We start from the raw sequence: 18,487 nt of genomic DNA on the forward strand, positions 1-18,487 counted from the left end.
GGACGCTACCTTGCTTCAATCCTATACACCCTCCTGTGAAAACTTTGACACGTTTTCGACATTCCTACCCTGCCGATTCAACCCACGGGTCCGCTTCTTCAACGAACCTTCACCTCGTTCTGACATATTCTTATTCGGATACTTATTCTTCAGCTTGCTTATGGTTATTCCTCTCAAGTTGGTGGCATGGAATCTCAGGACGGAATTTCCGTCCGGCCTATGAGGCGTGAGCTTCCCTTTCCTGCTTAATTCTACCGTGGATACTAATCATTGGGCTCCAATTCAACAGTGAAGGTACTTTACACATTTGACGATGCCAGCAAGACAAATTGCCTGGCCAGGTGGCCTCATCTTCTCGATGTCCAGACTGCTGCCCTGGACGAGAAGACGCAAATTGGGGTCATCGAGCTGAAGACTTGTATTCAGGCCATTGTCTCCGCCAGGTTAGTTGATTCATTTCCAGTCATCGAGGTTATACTGATTTTTGTCTGATTGCAGCCCCGAATTGGTTGCGAAATTGGGACAAGACTACACCGTTTATGCCTATGATTATTCCGAATATGAGACGCCTTTGGTTGGACAAGGAATGTTATCATGGGTTCTCGCTTCGGCTTCTCCCACGCCAAATGCCCCGGCTCATCAATCCGAAACCATGGTTACTGGTCGTGTTTGCAAAAATGTGCTGGGATTGTTCTCGAAGGGTGCTCAGGAGACTCTGGAGGTGAAGTTGCGGTTGGTGCCTGTTCCCACGGTCATGCAGAGCGAATACCTGGAAAGCATGCGGAAGTATCGGGAGTTGAGCACTGTTATTCCCCACGAATTCGATGCGCAAACGTGGACCAATTTCTTGCGCCAAAACCCGGGTTTGATGACCCCCACCATCACCCAGCAACTGGAACGGACGGAATCGCCCATGGACCACGCCGGAATTGAGCGTTTTCATCAATTACTTAGCGAGGGCTCGACGCCAAGGGAATTCCCACCTGTCTCTGCAAATGGGCCATATCGATCTGTATCACCTTCGCAGTCCACTTTGGCAGCTGGAAGCAGAGTATCCACCCCTGGGGCCCAACGATCACGTTATCAGCAGGATCAACTTTCTCAACCGGCACAGCAACAATTGCAACAACCCCGTTTGGACCGCGCACAGAGTGATATCATCCGTCCGTCCTCTAGTGCTTCTATGCGTGATTCAGACTTCACTATTCAGTCTCGGTATGCCAGCCGCAGGGGATCCATTCAGTCGGGTTACGGTAGCTGCGAGGAATCCGGAGAGTCCCAACCTCGGAAACGAGCTAAGCTGTATCGAGCGGAATGGCCTGGGAAGTCGGACTTCAATATCGAGAGGCAGCCGAGCTCCCTGCGGGTAGCGGCGAGTACAGCTGCTTCTGTTCGTATTCACCGCCCCACGCCAATCAATCCTGCTATTGCTGCTGCTCAGAACTCCCATGAAGAACCTGTTAGGCCACCCACCCCTATCTCCAATACGAATGACCTCCCTCGTCGGGCCCGCGCCATGCCGAGTCTTCTGCGTGAATCGTCCGTTCAGAGCAACCACTACGAGTCCCCGTATAACGCGAGCGATGACCAAACTCCTATTGAATTCAACGCGCACTCCCCAGAAGAGTCTCGTTACCAAGGTCTTTTCGAGCCTTCATTCAGCATGCCATCCTCTCCCCCCGTATTGGACTGCAGCTTCCCAGCACGTTCCAGCCCAGTTCTCCCACCTATGGTCACTGATCCTGATTCTGGATTCATGAGTGGTGGCGTGGAAGAGCTTTTAGATGAAGACATCGGCACACCATTAGAAGATTATACACGGCCTGTGACGAACAACACTGGCAGTGAGAAGCGAAGAGATCACCCAGCAGTGCAGGCCAGTTCACCTGTTGGCGCTCGCCTGAACCAGGAGACCCGAAATGAGAATGCCCTTGTCGGCGATGAGTCCCAAGGACAGCCTGCGAAGGAATCAGCACCCGTACCTCCCCGTGCACCAGCTAGCGCCGCGGGCTCGAGGCCGTCTTCGCGCGCAAGCTTTAGACAGGCTCCAAAGCCTCTGGCCCCTGCTCCTATGTCCCAGAGCGAAATAGAGCAGCTGATAAGCGCAATCCCCGCAAGTGACCCCGTCATGCCATCACAACCTCAAGGCCAGAATTCCGCTTGGGCAGCTGGCCCAATGAGTGATTTCACCGCTGCAGAGACCCCTGCTCCGCAGCGGGTTGCAGAGGACGGTAAGGTCCGCAGCGGGGCGGGTGCGAGAAGATTGAGACAGGTTCAGGCACGCCTCGATAAATGCATTCGCGATGGGCAGGTTCCCCCTTACTGTGAGAATTGTGGCGCGATTGAAACCCCCACATGGCGTAGGGCCTGGTCCAAGGAGATAATTGGGAATGAGCAAGAGGCCGATGAAATGAAGAAGGATTCGGGCATGTTGTTTTGGCAGTCTCTGGAGCGGAATGATCAAGACAAAGTTACCAAATTCAAGATCTACAAGAAGAGTCTCGCTGATGTCGACAATGACTTTGCTCAAGTCCTTCTTTGCAACCGTAAGTGATGAAGATATGCTAACTGATTTGCGCTCTTGATACTGACATGAAAAAAGCATGCGGCCTTTGGCTTCACAAATTTAAGTCCATGCGACCAGAGAACAAATGGAACAAGTCTTCGAATGGCAAGAGGAAGCGTCCCCCTAGGAACCGCAGGGGAGGCGGGCCCCTTTCAACCAATGGTGCTGCAACTAGGAGCCGGAGCAGAGCCGAGTTGACTAAAGTGGATGGTTCCTCGCCCGTCGCATCCGATGCCTCGTCGCCGGCAGCAGAAGACGGCATAACCCCTCGTGATAGCAACAGCAACGAAAACGAGAATGAGGATGATTCCCAGGAACCCCAGTCCAAGCGGCGGCGCGCAACCAGCTTGGAGCCTCGGAAGTCATCCGACACTACGGGAAGTCGTTGGCAAGAGGACAATGCGATCGAGGCCCTCAGGCGAGCTATCCAGTCTAGTCCTGCTAGGAATCTCGAAAGTCGCAATTCTGCCACGGCGGGTGAGAATAGTCTTACTCCCAAATCTGTACGGAGAGTTCTGTTTCCTAATTCGCAGGCTGAGGGCGGCCCTTTGAAAGCTCTATGCGAGTCGGTTCTGAACAGCCCACGCCGTAGCCCTCGTGTGGCTTCGCACGAGTCTGCCAAGCAACCTCAGGACAAAGAGAATGGCACTTCTGACCTAGACTGTCTCTTTGAGAGCCCTAGCTTCGAGCTAGACTTGCCTACCAGCCCTACACCAAGGCGACGCAATCCTCGCACCGGCGTGTTGGGTGAAAAGTCGCTTTCGTTGCCGGGTCAATCACCTTCGTCGTCTAAAGTACGCAAGGACATCAACACAACCCCCACGAAACTTACCGCGCAACGGCTCCAGCGCATTCAAAATAGCCCCGGGTCAACGTCACGCCAGGGTAAAACCCCTAAGCAGTCGCGCCTTCACATGCCTGAATTGCCATCTCTTCCCGACGATGCCTTCAGTGCGGATGCATTCGACGGAATGGATAAAGTGATTGTGGATATCTTCTCTGATGCTTCTGCCACGAACGCTGACTCCTTGTTCGGCTTTGACCCAACCAAATGTCCGTCCAGTAGCAACTGGCCAGATTGGTTGCCGTCCGACTATGTCTCGCCCAATGGATCTGAGGAAGAGCAGAACAACGGAGATGATGATTCTGGTAATCTCATCAACACGCTCTTATCCAACTCAGACCTTCATAAAGAAAACCACTTTGATATCTTCAATCTTGATTCGAACATCCTCGATTCTGGATTTTTCAGCTCTGATGCCCTCGATACCGACGTCATGGCCCTGAGTGCCAAGGCTAAGTCGGCCGAGGTATCGGGCCACAAAGAACAAGCACAAAACAATACGCCTAATGCTTCATGAGTTCCTTTGACTATTAATTTCTTTTTTACCCTTTTACTTATATTGTGATGAGCATCCGAGACTCTCTTTTGCATTTGTTTTGTTCCTTTTGATGTGTTTTTCAAGCGACGGCGTTGGTGGATTGGAGCCTGTACCGAGAGTACACCGTTGGTCTTGGGATTGTCCTGTCTTTTAGTCTCATTTTCATGTTCAAGTCATGATTAGCCTGCATCAGGCACACTACCGAGTGTGCCGCCGACTTTACTATTACTATATCTACCCAAAACCGAGGACGAGTTGACTCGTCTTGACTTACGATAACAAGAATACCAAATACAAAATAAATCAAAGAAGCAATCTTGCCTGTTCCTGAAGTAGATGTAGCCAGAATCTACCGATTAAGTACTAGTCCAATGGCCTTATACATCCCTAATGGATGATCATCTTAACTGCACTATACAAGGTCGAACGAAAAATGGCCATAATGCAAGAGCATAATAGCATGATCAATATTTGACGTTTTCTTAATGCCACTAATTTACTGCATCGCCATCCTGCTTATATGCCACCCCTATGTCTAGAGAAAAGTCCCAAACATATGCACCCTGGTATCAAAAAAAAAAAAAAAAAAAAAAGAGAGAGAGAGAGAGGCAGAAAAGACATAAAATCAATCAATTACTCAGCCGCCTCATAAAAAAGCGACTTAAACCGATGTGTCGCATTCACAACATTCTCATAGATCTTATAATCTGTCAAAGAACCATGATCAGCCGAAGCTCCCCACATAATTCCTCCCCTCCCAGCACCAAGCTCCTAACAACAAAGCCAAAGAAGTGAAGGCCAACAAGAAAGGAAGGGAACAACATACCGCAATCAGAGGGATTCCCCCAATCAAAACTACCCAACACCCTCACACCAAGACCCTATTCACACCCATCGGTCAGCATAAACCAATACCTCGTCTGCTATAGTCCGTAGGATCTAGAAGATATAATCTCGGAGTGTCGAAAACTTACCTGCCCCTCAACATCAGTCACCTTCCCAACAATCTCGACCAACTTGCCCATCTGCAGATGCGAATCGGGCTTCAGGATCAGCGTCACGTCTCCGTTATCTCCGCATGTGATGGTCGCCGTATCGCCGCGGAGAGATGTTACTGTGCCCAGTAGACGGACGGTGTTTGTGACGTGGGGGTTTGCGTTGGAGGGGTGGAAGGCGTGGAGGTGGGCGGGGAGGACGCGGGGTGTTTGGAGGGACATTTTCTTTTCTTTTTCTTTTGTCTTTTGGTTTGTTTGGGAGTACTTGAGGTTATGGATTGTTGTTTGTGGGAGGAACGGAGGTTATGTCGAATGATTAGGGTGGAGAGAAAGTGTGGAGTGGATGTTATTGACTGATCGATGGGATTATCAGTTCGCACTGATGATCGCGAGGATATCCATATCAGCGCGTGACGCGTGATCATGTGACTATACATTAGTTCATTAGACTAACCGTTTTTGGTGTTGCCCTATGGGGTTCTCCGGTGGTGGAATGGCCGAGCTCATGCATTGAGATAAGCACTAAGACTCACGGATATTAGATCCTTTAGCACGTAAATCTATGAATCTATGGAATTACCCTGCTACTCTCATGAAGGGGTATTAGTGCAGCTACTGATGTCAATGCCATTGTTCCCTAAAGTCTAGTATGATATCAGAGAACCTCGGCACAGTAGCTTGGATGATGCATGTCTCTCAAGTCTCTTGTCATCAGCTTCACAAGCAGAAGTGGGGTCATCACGCAAAACCATGACTTCTATTCCTTTGTTGGAAAGGTTGGACTTTTCGGGATCGCACTACCCCTGCCTGGCATCGAGCATGGCAAAAGAATCCTCGCCTCTGTGGTTGAGACACGGGCACGAGATGGACCAGGAAGTACGTGGGTGTCTGTGCCTATTGACAATGAGGACTTGTCGCGCGGATTCAAGGACATCAGCTTCCAGCAGCTGAACAATGCAGCGAACCATGCCGCTCGGTGGTTGAGTGAACATCTGCCAGGATCATCAGAACCGTTTCAATGTTTCGCTTATGCGGGACCTGAGGACTTCGGTATCCTATTCTCGCTGTTGCGGCTGCTAAGATCCAGAAAGTGGTATGTAACTTGAGACATTGGGGGAAGAGGAACATCGATCGCTGACAAATGGGCTGTGATAGATGGTTCTTCCGTCTCCTTTGGTAACCGCTGAGGCCCAGCTACGGATTCTCGAGAAGAAGAAATGTACTGTGTATCTGCGACCGTCATCAATGGCAAGCCAAGTCGATGCAATTTTGTGTGAGGCACCACATGTTCAGGCTGTCGAGGTTCCAGAGTTAGACGAGTTTATGCAGGAAGATGAAGCTGTACCTTATATTTACAGTAAAACTTGGGACGAAGGAAAGGACGACCATGGCTTGTATTTCACACATCCGGCACGACAGGTCCGTACATGCATCATATCTGGATATTTCTCCGTTGGATTGTCTTCTGACTGCTTGTTTAGGTTATCCGAAGCCCGTTACCTATAATCATAGCATGATGGCTGGCCCCGATATTGCCGCGTCACTGCCGGATGTCGAATTGGGTTATATTCACCAGTATGCCTGCCGAAGGTGGTATACGCCAGTACCATCACTGCATGTAAGTCCTCACCACCACCAATGACTCCGTAGTTGCTGTAACTAAACATGTTACCCAGTTCGTGGGGGGCCGTAATGGCACTCGCCATGCCGATCTTCCTGCACACCATCACAGTCGTGGGTCCCCCGGTACCGCCATCAGCAGAAGTAGTTATGAAAACCATCCGATACAGCCACGTCGAAGGCGCCCTACTACCACCGGCACTAATCGACGAGCTCTGTCAATCTCCATCTGGTCTAGATGCTCTCCGCCAACTAAAATATGTCCATTACGCAGGCGCCCCCCTCTCGAAAAAGACAGGGGGCCAGCTAGCCTCCCACGTCCGTATAGTACCCTGTATCAGTAGCACAGAAGCTGGTGGTTACTTCACCCAGATTCACAATCACCGCGACGCATGGGATTACATCTCCTTCCAAGACTACGCGGGAGCGGTATTCGAAAACCGCCTGAATAACCTCTCCGAACTAGTCTTCACTCGTCGCCCTGGGGACTCGCCACAACAGATCTTCAAGTTATATCCAGACCTCGATCGCTTTGAAACCAAGGATCTCTGGACAGAACATCTGGTTCACAAGGGTCTCTGGAAGATCATCGGCCGCACTGATGATTACGTCTATCTCTCTCATGCGGACGGACTGCACGCCTCGCTGTTAGAACCGGAAATCGAGGCACATCCACGTGTCAGATCTGCTTTGATCGGTGGCCATGGCCCTCCTGCTCCTGTACTTATTGTTGAGCTGTTCTCAACAGAGGAGGGGGAAAGCCGGGAGGAGTTGGTCTCTAGTCTACGGCCATATATTGAGAAGGTTAACGCCCGGGTTCATGACTGTGTGAGACTTTCTACGGAGCGGGTCAATTGTTGCAGCGGAGGAGAAGCCATTTATTAGGACCATTAAAGGTAGTGTCGCTAGGATGCAGACTCTCGCGTTGTATGAGGACGAGATTGCGGCGTTGTTTTCTTAGGGAAGGTATACTTTGCTGTAGGTATTTGGGCTTCAGTACTGGGAATAAAACCATGCTACAATAGGAGAATTGCCATATTCAGATAGAGAAAGAAAACGACAACGAACTGGAGATACCTCAAGTACCGGCCCATCTAATAATGGGCCCCAAACTGTTGTGTATTCAATAGAGAATACAGATCTTGACACACTCAACTCTAATGATTATCCGGATGGAGCATTTACTGGTCATGGCCAAGAGATTCCAAGCCCGTCAAATGCTGTACCAAAAGATTTTCTCCCAGCTGCATGCATTGATGATACTATTCAGGCATTAACCGATTACAGTGAAGATATTGCACGAGGACAGCAGTTGAAGTGCTATGAGTCTGTGCGGATACTACATAGTGATCAAGATGATAAATATATAAATCAAGAGGTCGAATCATTGGCAATAGTATTCCTACATGGCAGGGATATTTCTTTCTTATTTTAGCTCCCCAGCAGTAAATTCTTAGCATTTCGCAGTCGGATTCTCACCCTTGGGCAATCAGGCGCCATCATCGGGAGGACTGAATTCAATCAGTACTGATCTTATTGGTGTAGTCCCTCACGCCCATAAAACGTACGAATACAATAAGCTTGGTATGCCCTGCTCTATACTGGAGTTTGTATCATATTCTACGGCGTCGTTGCTTTATCCAAGCCTACCCAGTAAGGGTTCGCAGATACAGTTGGCTATTTTAGATATATCAGAAGGATTTCCAAGCTCTGCTCGAAATGAAATCGATATGTTGTACTACCCATCCCAAATTCGGTTCTTCGCCACCAATAGACCAATTTTGTAGGCAGCGTTGAGCAGTTCTGCAACTCCTGCGCTCCCTACATATCTATAGAGTAACATACCAGTAGAGTAACTTCGATAGAAAGCGGCAAGGCAATTGGAGATCATTTTCCGACATAAAGGGGTGGGACTGCATAGTGCATCCCCCTTGCATGGGGGTCTATGAAGATCTAACCCTAAGGGTCAAACGGAGAATACAAAGTAAGGGTGATTCTATTCACTTTTATAAAGAAGCCTCCCATAGGACCTGGGTGCTATTGTGACAAAGGCATCATGGACTCTGCAGAGCCAAAAGCCATTCCTCCTATCACAGAGAATGTGTGCGAAGATGTTCCAAACGGCGTTTCTGATGAGCCACCGCAGCCGTTGTACAGTATCCTATCGGAAAAGGAGAAGATCTTCACGGTATGCACCTGCTCAATGGTGACTTTCCTGGCTCCCGTAGCGGCCAATATGTATTTCCCTGCTCTTGGACCGCTGGCAAGACATATGCATGTGTCAAGCTCCAAAATCAGTCTGACAATAACGTCTTTCAAGGTAGATCTGGCCCCCGTGCTTCGTGTGTTCAACTTTCTCTTCATTCATAGCAGCTAACATCAGCAGATTGTTCAAGGAGTCGCACCCTTGCTAACTGCCAGTTTCTCCGATCAAAGCGGACGCCGGCCAGTTCTTCTGGCCTCTGTACTCATCTTCATCGGCAGTAATATTGGACTAGCGCTTCAAAGCAGTTATGCAGCTCTGCTCGTTTTACGTTGTTTCCAGGCTTTGGGTAGCAGTAGCATATCGCTCATTTCAAACGCCTCTGTTGCTGACGTGGTTCCCCGAGCAGAGCGAGGCAGATACATGTTCTATTCCTCTCTCGGGATGACTATCGGCCCAGCAGTTGGACCAACTCTTGGAGGCATTCTGACGCAATATCTTGGATGGCGAAGTATATTCTGGTTCCTTTCTATCTCCTCAGGAGTCATGCTCTGTGTTATTATGCTATTCCTACGTGAGACTTGTCGAGCCATAGTGGGTAACGGCAGTGTGTCTCCCCAACCTTGGAACCGGTGTGCTCTGCAATTTCTTCCCCTGAAAAAGCAGCATGCCCCGGACTATGAGACACGGGTTGTCACCAGACGTCGACCTGGGATTCTTGCCACGTTAAGGATTCTACTAGACATCCATATTAGTCTTCTTGTCCTCTGCGGCGCACTCTGCTTCTGCGGGACCTCGGCGATCTTAAGCAGTCTCCCCGTTCTCTTAGAAAGGAAATATGGACTCAACCCTTTGCAAATTGGCCTGTGTTATCTCCCCTATACAGCTGGGGGCATCCTAACTCGCTGGAATGTTGGAACTGTGGTTGATCGGAATTTCAAGCGTCATGCGCGTAAAATCGGAGAGGAAGTTCGACCAAACCAGCAATCACAACGACAACTCCGGCGCATCCCGCTTGAAAAGGTTCGGTTGGAGTTAGCATTGCCGTTTTTATATCTTTCTTGCCTCTGTGTTATAGGCTATGGCTGGATCATGTATTATGACGTGCATCTTGCAGGCCCCCTGGTTTTGTTGTTTCTCTTTGGTAATGCAACAACCGGGGTCAACAACAGCATAACCACTCTGGCGATTGACCTTAATGCCTATCGTCCCGCCGCTACTATGGCCGCTATGAATACTGTCAAGCATCTAACGGCAGCAGGAGCCGTTGCGGCGGCAGTGCCATTGATTGATGCCATCGGCATTGGCTGGGTAGGAATCTTCCTCGCTGGTTTGTGGTTCCTTGTTTCGCCAGCTTTATGGATTCTATATTGGAATGGACAGCGTTGGAGACAGAAGGAGACTTCCCAGCAGGATTAAACGCTTCAAATCCACGAAGACAGCAACCTAAGAAAAGGTACAGTAGCCTCCGAGGGCTCAACCTCCGGTCATGATTTTAGATTGGAAGTTCCGAAGCAACCAACATATGCATATATTTCTGTCATCTTTTCAAAGTACCTTGATAGACTATAAAATATAGTTTGGGGCCTCACATCATGCCACCCCAATCCCACGCCTTTCGGGGAGTTTCTTCTGTCCCAAAGTCTGTATCACAAAACTCGACTCCAGCAGGCAACGGCGGTTCTTCCGGAAGAGAGAAATATTTCTCCTCCATCTTCCTTCTCAAAGGCTTGCCTGACGTGGTCTCTGGAACTTGCTCATGATTGTGCAAGGTTCGCAACAGCGTCGGGAGTTTATATCGTTGCAGCTTGTCTTGCAGATCGGCTCGGATTTGGGATAGGGCTACGGTGGTTTTTGGAGTCTGTGGGCGGATTACGGCAGCAATTTGACGCATGTAATTGAAGCTGGCTGGAACGACATAGGCTTCTGAAATGTATGGGAGCTCGATGAGACGGGCTTCGACTTCATGGACGGGTACTCGAAGACCACGATATGGTATGACTGCCCCCGGAAGTTGACTTTCGTTAGTAAATAAAGCGAGCCATGTACGGACGCAAGCAACGATATGAGAGGGTATACACGTACAGTCAGTAGAAGACCGGCCGTCGATCACATACTGATCCCCGACTAGATGCCCAAAATCACCGGATCTGTAGTATCCTTCCTCGTCGAGCGCGGCTCGAGTTGCTACTTCATTGCCGAGATAGCTTCGATTATCCATTAGTGTTCACTCTTCCTCTCTTTTGTTAACTACCAGGAAGGGTGAAGAAGGGAAAAGGGAGTGTTCCGCCTCACTGTGTAAACATGGTAGGGCTTTTCAGCAAGATTTCTCCATGGTCTCCTTCAGACAATTTGACTTGGACCCCACGACAAGGTTTTCCGATGCACCGCTGAGGAGATTATAGTCAGTAAGCGTTACATCCCTTTCCTCGCAACGTATCTATTTTACCTCTAAGTTCGGGTCAGAGTCCTCAGTCGTTTCAATAGCGGCAGTCACCTCAGTAGAGCTGTAAATGTTTCGCAACGGACGACCCAGCAGCTCTCTCCAAAACCCCATGACAGTAGGCCAAGTGACTCCCCCAGAAACAGTTACATTCTGTAGCGCCCGGACGCCCTTTACATACCGACCACGTTGCTCAACCGGAAGGCAATCTATCTGCTCCTGGAAGAATTTCATCAGCTGGGCATAAGTTCGCGGAGGAGCACTGAACCGGGACACGCGGCCTGTGGAAAACGATTCCCATATCGCACGCGGATCATTTTCGATAACCTCGGCGCGCGCCCCGGCCAAGACCTGCCATATCAGACGCATGGCTACACCGACCCAATGCGGAGACCGGAAAGCCAACACGACATGATTGTTAGGAAAGCGTGGCGGGCTAGTATACCAAACACGTCGGGGCCGCACCACGCCCTTGGGAGGGCCGGTCGTTCCGGACGTGAAGATGAGGACCCCAGGGCTTGTCGGGTCCAGCGTCATTGCAGGATTAATCCGGATCTGCGGCTTTGGCGCCGCCGGGGCATTGTTGACTGCAATCGGGATGATGGCGACAGGTGGCTGAGACTTGTGGCGCGCGGCATAATAATGCCCGATCTGGGCGCCCTGGGACTCGAACTGGGTTGAAACGAGCATGCATGATGCATTGGTAGTTTCCAGAAGATGGCAGGCCTCTTCTGGGGCTAACGTACTAGCTGATTTTGTTTACATCATACATGTTCAATAGTGTCCGATGCTTTCTTGCTTAGGGGTATGTTTTACTTACAGATGGGAGCAAAAGCCCCTCCACATGCGAGTGTAGCGAAGGCCGCCACGATGTAGTCATAGTTACCGGGAGCGAGGACGATTACGAATAGGTTTTCCTGGTTGATTCTCCGCTGGGAGTCAAACGACGATGCGGGCAATGCTTGGAAGATTTGGTGGCGCATGTGAAGTATATCTGTTAGGAGCTGGCTGCAGTCGGCTTCCACACCATTCTTGGGATCATGAACCAGAACATGGTGAGGATGGGTCGTAAAGGAGTGTAATAGATGATGAAATAAGGGCTCGTTAGGCAGCTGTTCGATAATTGGAGCCATGATGGATGGTTGGGTCAAGACAGCTGCTCAGTATCGGTGATGGTCGAAGGAATAAATGTCAACCAAGGATTTGACAGACCCTGAGTACGGCCATTTGAGTGACTAGTCAATTCCTCAATCAAGACAGGGCTTGTGATATCCTTCGACCTAAGTTCTCCTTGCAGATAAGCCTCGTCTATCATGCATTAAGCAGTATGGAATGTGAGTTCTGCATCTTGCACTGTACGTATCATAAACCCACTGAGCCCACTGTTGATCGACCAATACGATTAAACACTAACCATCTTTGAGGACATTGCATGGTTGTTACGTAAAAGAAAAGGAACTAATAGCTAATAACCACGTAGATCAATTACTGGGACATCAGTCTTCTGTATCGAATAAGAAATGCTGGCGAGCATGTCCTCAGCTGGATGTCCCATTCGGGCCAAACTCGTCCACAATCCACATACAGAACGCTTCGAACTGCGTCCTCCATTGGTGAAGACGAGTTGCATTCAACCCATTACCCTCACTTTCAGAGTTCTGCAGATGTGACCGCCAATCCTCTGAGGATAGGTCCTCGTAACAGCTCCATCGAATGGAATTCTGAGCCATGGCAGCCAAGCCCGCCAGCCCCATGTTCTCAAGCCCCTGCAAAGTCTGCCAGAATTCGACAGTCAGCCCATTCATCCCTTGCCCGAAGATCGCCGGATCATCGTTACATAGGCAAACTGAAACCCCCCTTGCCAGAAGCGCTGGCAGAGGATGCGTTTGGATCGAGCTGGTCAGGCGTAGGATCTCATTTGAGACGACGCAGCATTCGATCAAAATGTTCTTCTCCTTCACGATATCAATCAACAGCGGATGTTTGTAGAGAGAAAGCCCGTGGCCTATCCGGCGTGAATCCAGAAGGATCGCATCAAATAGATTGTGGTCGGTTGCATCTCCATCGCCCAGACATTCGCCTGCGTGGAAAAAGAACGGGATTTCGACCCTTTCTTCGCCACATCGTTGACGAAACCACAGCAGGACCGGGACGAGGTCAAGGAGGGCTCTCCGATCTTCTTGCCCCACAAGGTCGAACCCGCAGATGAGCTGGGGGAACTGCTGTTTGGCACGAATGCAGCGTTCCATCCTAGTCACTAACTCTTGTTCTGAAGAGATCCGGGGCGCTGTGTATATTATGCGAGCCCCGTAGAAGTTCGTACCTGCCTGGGTTTTTTGGAACGCCAGTATTTCCTCCCGCACAACCTCTAGTAGATATAAATGGTCCTCATCCGGTACATCTTGTGCTTCCCGCTGAAAAGGAATCGCTGACCCCATACGGAACTCTGCGTATTGGATACCATCATCAGCTAGCTCTCTAAATAGTCGGTGTAAAGCGCAGCGAAAAATGGGCTCGTAAAACGCCATGCTGATCAAAATGGGGAAGATCTGCTTGAACCGATCCCAAACAGCGTCCGCCTCATCATGGAGGTTGCCAGAAGGGTCAGCCCCGATAGTACATCTCTTTTTCACCCAAGAACGAAATCCTGCTTCACCACCGTGTGGAAATGAGTGTGCCGCAGAAGTGACTGGGATCAATGACCCAGACTCGTAGTCTGGGGCCCAGATTGGAGCTTTCCTCGTAGGGGCCTCGGAACAATACCGAAAGGAGAAGGGCTCCTTATCGAAATCTACCGGCGAGACTATAGCTCCCTCAGCGCATATATACATCCCCGGGGTAGCCAAGCACTGCGTAAGTAAGTGATCTACATCAAACATGGCCTCGAGATGGGCATGAAGAAGCGACCCTTTGGGCATCCGGCGCACTATCTTCCACAGATTTGTGGACTGTATTGGGCTCTTGACCGGATTGAACGGAGCTCCAACGCTCACATTCAAGTCATGCGTCAACTCTCGAACCCGGATGTCAGAGACAATATTGCATGCTTGTACGACTGTTGCGGACAGAGGACGCTGTAGGATATGGTAGTCTGATCTTGCTCGTCAGCTTTTGTCTAACTAGGTACGAAATGAACTTATGCCAGGGAACAGACCATGTCTTTGCTTTCTCTCCTGTTGAACCAATGCATTCCTTTGGATAACATACCGTCGGATAGCTGTGTCGTCGCACAGCATGGAATTTCTCTTCCCATTTACTTCCACTCCCATCTTGGCTTGCAGAGGAGCTATTCGCAGGACTTCAAGTTATGGATGACACAATGGCAACTGTGCAGGTTGGGTGAATAGTGTGGAAGAAAAGACACAGCCCTAGTTTAGCTGTACTGCATCTGGTGTGGGGGGCTTGAATTACCATTTATGTCTCTCTAAAAAGCGGATCACCCAATGTTTTCCTAGCTTTGTTCCAACGATTCCCTTTGCAAAATTTTCATAGAATATTACACATAGGAGAAAATCCTTTACTGAGAAAATACTGATCTATCTCATTTGCTCTTTGGATCAGTGGTTGTTGATTCGCTGATTTTTATACTGCTCTTCTTCGGAGCACTATATACCATGGCAGTGTCTTGGTAATGTATAAATGCCTATATTATGCTTTGTAGTAGTGTGGCTATAGATAGAATTGTCTTCTGCTTCAAAGCTGTCATAATTGAATTTACATTGACAGAGCTGTATTACTTTGAAAAATCTGATTAAAAGTCGGTGTATAATAAAAGTGATTCATAACTCACCATAAGGTTTGTAAGCAGAGAGATGCAAGGGAGAGGAAGCGGTATGATCGCAGCTCCATCTTTACAGTCACTAGAATTTTATTCTGGCCCAGGTAGCAAAGTCAGGCGAGTATAGGTGGTTGAGTTTTTGAAAAGATTACAACGTGTTGTTGCATGAGATGTGTCGGAATGTAAACGAATGCGCACGACAGAGATTAGAGGTAAAAATCGCCACAGCTGAGATCTTACGGTGAGTCTCAGACGAATAATTCTCCAATTCATCGCTAGGAATATGGTATCCAGGAAGAATTTTGTGGAGAACGCATACCTGGCGGAATCTGACATCATCCCCCGAATGCAATAGAATAATATTGAGATGATACCTCATATCTGCCACCCCTTGCATCCAGCTTGAGCAGCTAAGGAAACAGCGTCCTGCAGGGAGTCGTACTGGTGCTTCCCCTGTCCGGACGCCCTGGTATTTGCAGATCGGAATAAGCTTCCGCCCCAGGTTAGGGCAGATATAAGCTCTATGGCGTCAAATTTCTTCACGATTGCGAATTCATACAAATCCATCTTCATTGGTCTATTCCATATTTTTTTTTTTTCACTCTATCTGAAGAACTATGCAACCACACACCCCCCGTCGGTTTTACCTCATCACGTACCCGCGCACCGGGTCCAACCTTCTAGTTCGCATGCTAGGGCTGGCAAACCAGCCACACATGAGAGCCGGCGATGACCGCGGTGGATACATCTTTCTTCCCGTAGTCAAGCTGATCACGGACCTCGGTCTTCGCAAGAAAGAGGTGACAGATTGGACCGAAGAGGAGATCATGCAGGTGCGATGCAGCTACCAGGAATGCTTCGCTGAGTTCCAGGAATACTTGGACAAGGCTTCAGCGGATGGATGCTCGGTCTTTATCAAAGAACATGTTCATTTCCTCATTGACCCCACAACCCTCAGCCTGTTCACGTTTGGCAACTCCGCGGGAGACACCACGAGGCCGTCATGGATGGTGCAGTATCTTCCCGAGTCTTATGAAGGGAAGGCGTCCGGCACACGCTCCCCGCTAAACGAGACTGTCCTGTCAGACGAGTTTCTTCGGAGCTGGCAACCGACATTTCTCATTCGACACCCGGCGTTGGCATTCCCCTCGCTATACAGGGCTCTACTTGAGCTGGAAGGCACCGGCAACCCACACGAAGACGAACAGCTCGGACAGCATTGCATGACGCTACGCTGGACCCGGAATCTATACGGCTGGTATATGCGGGAGGGTAACTGTGTAGACGATCGTACTGCCTGGCCGATTGTGCTGGACGCAGACGACATCATGACGGACCCAGGGCTGGTGAGCGACTACTGTCAATTACTGGGAATGGACCCGTCTCGCGTGAGCTGCTCGTGGATGCCGGCTAGCAAGGAGCAGCGGTCTCACATGAACATGTTTACAAAGCGATACCTCAGTACATTACTGTCATCGGGGGGAATTGTCACTGACAAGATTGCAGGACGTGTTAATATTGAAATGGAGGCCGAGAAGTGGTGTGAGGAGTTTGGCGAGCGAGTTGGACGAAGACTTGAACGGTTAGTTCGGGAGGCAATGCCTGATTATGAGTTTCTGAAGGCTAGACGATGGAAGGCCGGGCGTCATGTCCAGAGGGATGCGCTCATGCCGGCTCTGATTTGATTCATCTGGCATGAAATATTGTGTCTACATGGGATCAGAATGGCTTCTAGCTAGAGATCATGGCGATTGCTGTTGATATGAATTTAAATAACCGGCGCTGCACTCAAAACATATGGAGGGAACAAGATCCATGATTTCTTCACATACTATGTTTCTAATAATTCATCATAATTTATAATAACTGACCCGAGAATCCATGGGTAGCAGAGAACCGTCACTATAACCAAAACTGCTCAAATACACACAAGGACTCCACTTTAATACCAAAATGCCGATCAAATCTAAAGCATGCAGTAGACACCGCTGTTTCTGCCCAGTAGATCCATCAATTGGTGTTTAGACAGACTAGCACTGCAGCCGCATAACCCTTCGAACCCTCCTCCGTACTGAGAGAGAGAGCGCTTATAAGTATGAAACCCCCCAGTCCCCCAACCCACTCCCAGCCTTAGGACCCCATTTCCCTCCCAATTCCTACAACAACCGGTACAAAGGATCAAAATGACAAGATCCACCCCTCAATCACGATTCTGTCTCCTTACCTACCCCCGAACAGGCTCCAATCTTCTCGTCAAGATCCTCAACCTCGACAACCAGCCCACCCTCGTCCCTTGCAAGGATGGAGGGTACTTCTTTGCGCGGCTCAGTCTTCTCCGCTACGACATGGGCTGTGCAGGGGCCCACATCAAGGACCTACGCGATGATCAACGCGCACAGGAAACTGCCTGCATTCAGGAGTGTCTCCAAGCGTTGACTCAGTACGTCCATGATGCGGAGAATCAAGACAAGGGGATATTCTTCAAGGAGCACACGCACATGCTCAGCAATCCAGTTGCAAAGTCCCAGTTTGTTTTTGGAGCAGATAGCATCGACGAGGCGGTTCTAGTATCGCAACGGGCGGAAGGTCAATCGCCATACAACGAGACCCTCCTTCCAGACAGGTTTCTCAATACACTGAGGCCGACCTTCTTGATCCGCCACCCGGCACTTGCCTTTCCCTCATACTACCGTGCGGCGCGCAAAGCCGATGGTGACGAGTATCTTCGTTCTGAGCAGGGGAGGCGAGTGTGTCGGAATATTATGACGCTGCGTTGGAGTCGCCAACTCTATAACTTCTACGTGCAGCACTTCAATGGAACCGAGACCTCCACTCGAAACGAGATCACGTGGCCTCTGATTTTGGATGCAGATGATATTATGACCAACCCGGCGGTGGTGATCCGGTTCTGCGAAAATTTGGGACTAGACACCACGCGACTGCGGTTCCAATGGGACAAGGACGAGCAGAAGAGACGGCCAGGCATTATGGCCTTTCGGTCGACGATCGATGGATCTACTGGGATTGACGTCTCTAAGGCCTCTGGGGAGAACATCGATCTTGATGAAAGTGCTAAGCAGTGGAGGGAGGAGTTTGGGGGGGATTCGGGGCAGGTGATTGAGATGTATGTGCGGGAGGCGATGGCTGATTATGAGTTCTTGAAGGAAAGAAGGTTGAGAGCATAAGATGTCATGGTTGTGAATATTATCAGGATCTTCTAGAACAGGGCATCAGTGTCGGTATCAGAGGCGCGATTCGTTACGTACACAGTATGAACCTCGCCGCATCTTACTAGATTTCAACGGCGTTGTGCTTATATCCGTAGAGATATTGTTCAGACCCACAAACCCAGCCTCAGATAACAGATATTAGGTTGTCCCAGCTGTGAAGTGATTCAAGACTTCTAGATTCTGATTAGACCATTTCTCGGAATAGGACTAGACTTGTACCACTTTTTACTCAGTTATTAGTTCCGGAGTATGAAGCTTGCCGGAAGTATT

General features: G+C 49.5%; 8 protein-coding genes across 8 annotated transcripts; 5 read left to right on the forward strand and 3 right to left on the reverse strand.

Moving 5' to 3' along the window:
- The first annotated feature begins 51 nt into the window (after positions 1 to 51).
- On the forward strand, positions 52 to 3,977 carry BDV27DRAFT_41327 (putative GATA transcription factor (Ams2)). The gene is made up of 4 exons (XM_032076570.1): positions 52 to 226; positions 290 to 443; positions 499 to 2,546; positions 2,603 to 3,977. The coding sequence occupies exons 1-4, from the start codon at positions 187 to 189 to the stop codon at positions 3,925 to 3,927; spliced, it is 3,567 nt and encodes a 1,188-aa protein (XP_031923500.1). The 5' UTR covers positions 52 to 186; the 3' UTR covers positions 3,928 to 3,977.
- A 604-nt stretch (positions 3,978 to 4,581) lies between these two features.
- On the reverse strand, positions 4,582 to 5,165 carry BDV27DRAFT_148717 (putative ssDNA binding protein Ssb3; the record flags this gene model as incomplete). Its single annotated transcript, XM_032070955.1, has 3 exons — positions 4,582 to 4,655; positions 4,775 to 4,829; positions 4,923 to 5,165. 3 exons carry the CDS (start codon positions 5,163 to 5,165, stop codon positions 4,582 to 4,584), a joined length of 372 nt encoding a protein of 123 aa, XP_031923501.1.
- Positions 5,166 to 5,632: 467 nt separating this feature from the next.
- BDV27DRAFT_161686 (uncharacterized protein) lies at positions 5,633 to 7,448 on the forward strand (the record flags this gene model as incomplete). The annotated part of the gene is made up of 4 exons (XM_032073257.1): positions 5,633 to 6,040; positions 6,099 to 6,366; positions 6,425 to 6,518; positions 6,620 to 7,448. 4 exons carry the CDS (start codon positions 5,633 to 5,635, stop codon positions 7,446 to 7,448), a joined length of 1,599 nt encoding a protein of 532 aa, XP_031923502.1.
- Positions 7,449 to 8,619: 1,171 nt separating this feature from the next.
- Positions 8,620 to 10,185, forward strand: BDV27DRAFT_167841 (MFS general substrate transporter; the record flags this gene model as incomplete). Its single annotated transcript, XM_032074603.1, has 2 exons — positions 8,620 to 8,883; positions 8,950 to 10,185. 2 exons carry the CDS (start codon positions 8,620 to 8,622, stop codon positions 10,183 to 10,185), a joined length of 1,500 nt encoding a protein of 499 aa, XP_031923503.1.
- Positions 10,186 to 10,274: 89 nt separating this feature from the next.
- Positions 10,275 to 12,342, reverse strand: BDV27DRAFT_167842 (uncharacterized protein; the record flags this gene model as incomplete). Its single annotated transcript, XM_032074604.1, has 5 exons — positions 10,275 to 10,767; positions 10,852 to 10,973; positions 11,062 to 11,156; positions 11,216 to 11,958; positions 12,030 to 12,342. The coding sequence occupies 5 exons, from the start codon at positions 12,340 to 12,342 to the stop codon at positions 10,355 to 10,357; spliced, it is 1,686 nt and encodes a 561-aa protein (XP_031923504.1). The 3' UTR covers positions 10,275 to 10,354.
- Positions 12,343 to 12,747: 405 nt separating this feature from the next.
- BDV27DRAFT_167844 (uncharacterized protein) lies at positions 12,748 to 14,445 on the reverse strand (the record flags this gene model as incomplete). Its single annotated transcript, XM_032074605.1, has 2 exons — positions 12,748 to 14,300; positions 14,364 to 14,445. The coding sequence occupies 2 exons, from the start codon at positions 14,443 to 14,445 to the stop codon at positions 12,748 to 12,750; spliced, it is 1,635 nt and encodes a 544-aa protein (XP_031923505.1).
- Positions 14,446 to 15,604: 1,159 nt separating this feature from the next.
- BDV27DRAFT_161690 (uncharacterized protein) lies at positions 15,605 to 16,672 on the forward strand (the record flags this gene model as incomplete). The annotated part of the gene is made up of 1 exon (XM_032073258.1): positions 15,605 to 16,672. The coding sequence occupies one exon, from the start codon at positions 15,605 to 15,607 to the stop codon at positions 16,670 to 16,672; it is 1,068 nt and encodes a 355-aa protein (XP_031923506.1).
- Positions 16,673 to 17,124: 452 nt separating this feature from the next.
- Positions 17,125 to 18,172, forward strand: BDV27DRAFT_167845 (uncharacterized protein; the record flags this gene model as incomplete). The annotated part of the gene is made up of 1 exon (XM_032074606.1): positions 17,125 to 18,172. The coding sequence occupies exon 1, from the start codon at positions 17,171 to 17,173 to the stop codon at positions 18,170 to 18,172; it is 1,002 nt and encodes a 333-aa protein (XP_031923507.1). The 5' UTR covers positions 17,125 to 17,170.
- Positions 18,173 to 18,487: the final 315 nt, after the last annotated feature.

This window comes from Aspergillus caelatus (assembly GCF_009193585.1).
Source record: "Aspergillus caelatus strain CBS 763.97 unplaced genomic scaffold BDV27scaffold_213, whole genome shotgun sequence".
Classification (NCBI taxonomy): domain Eukaryota; kingdom Fungi; phylum Ascomycota; class Eurotiomycetes; order Eurotiales; family Aspergillaceae; genus Aspergillus; species Aspergillus caelatus.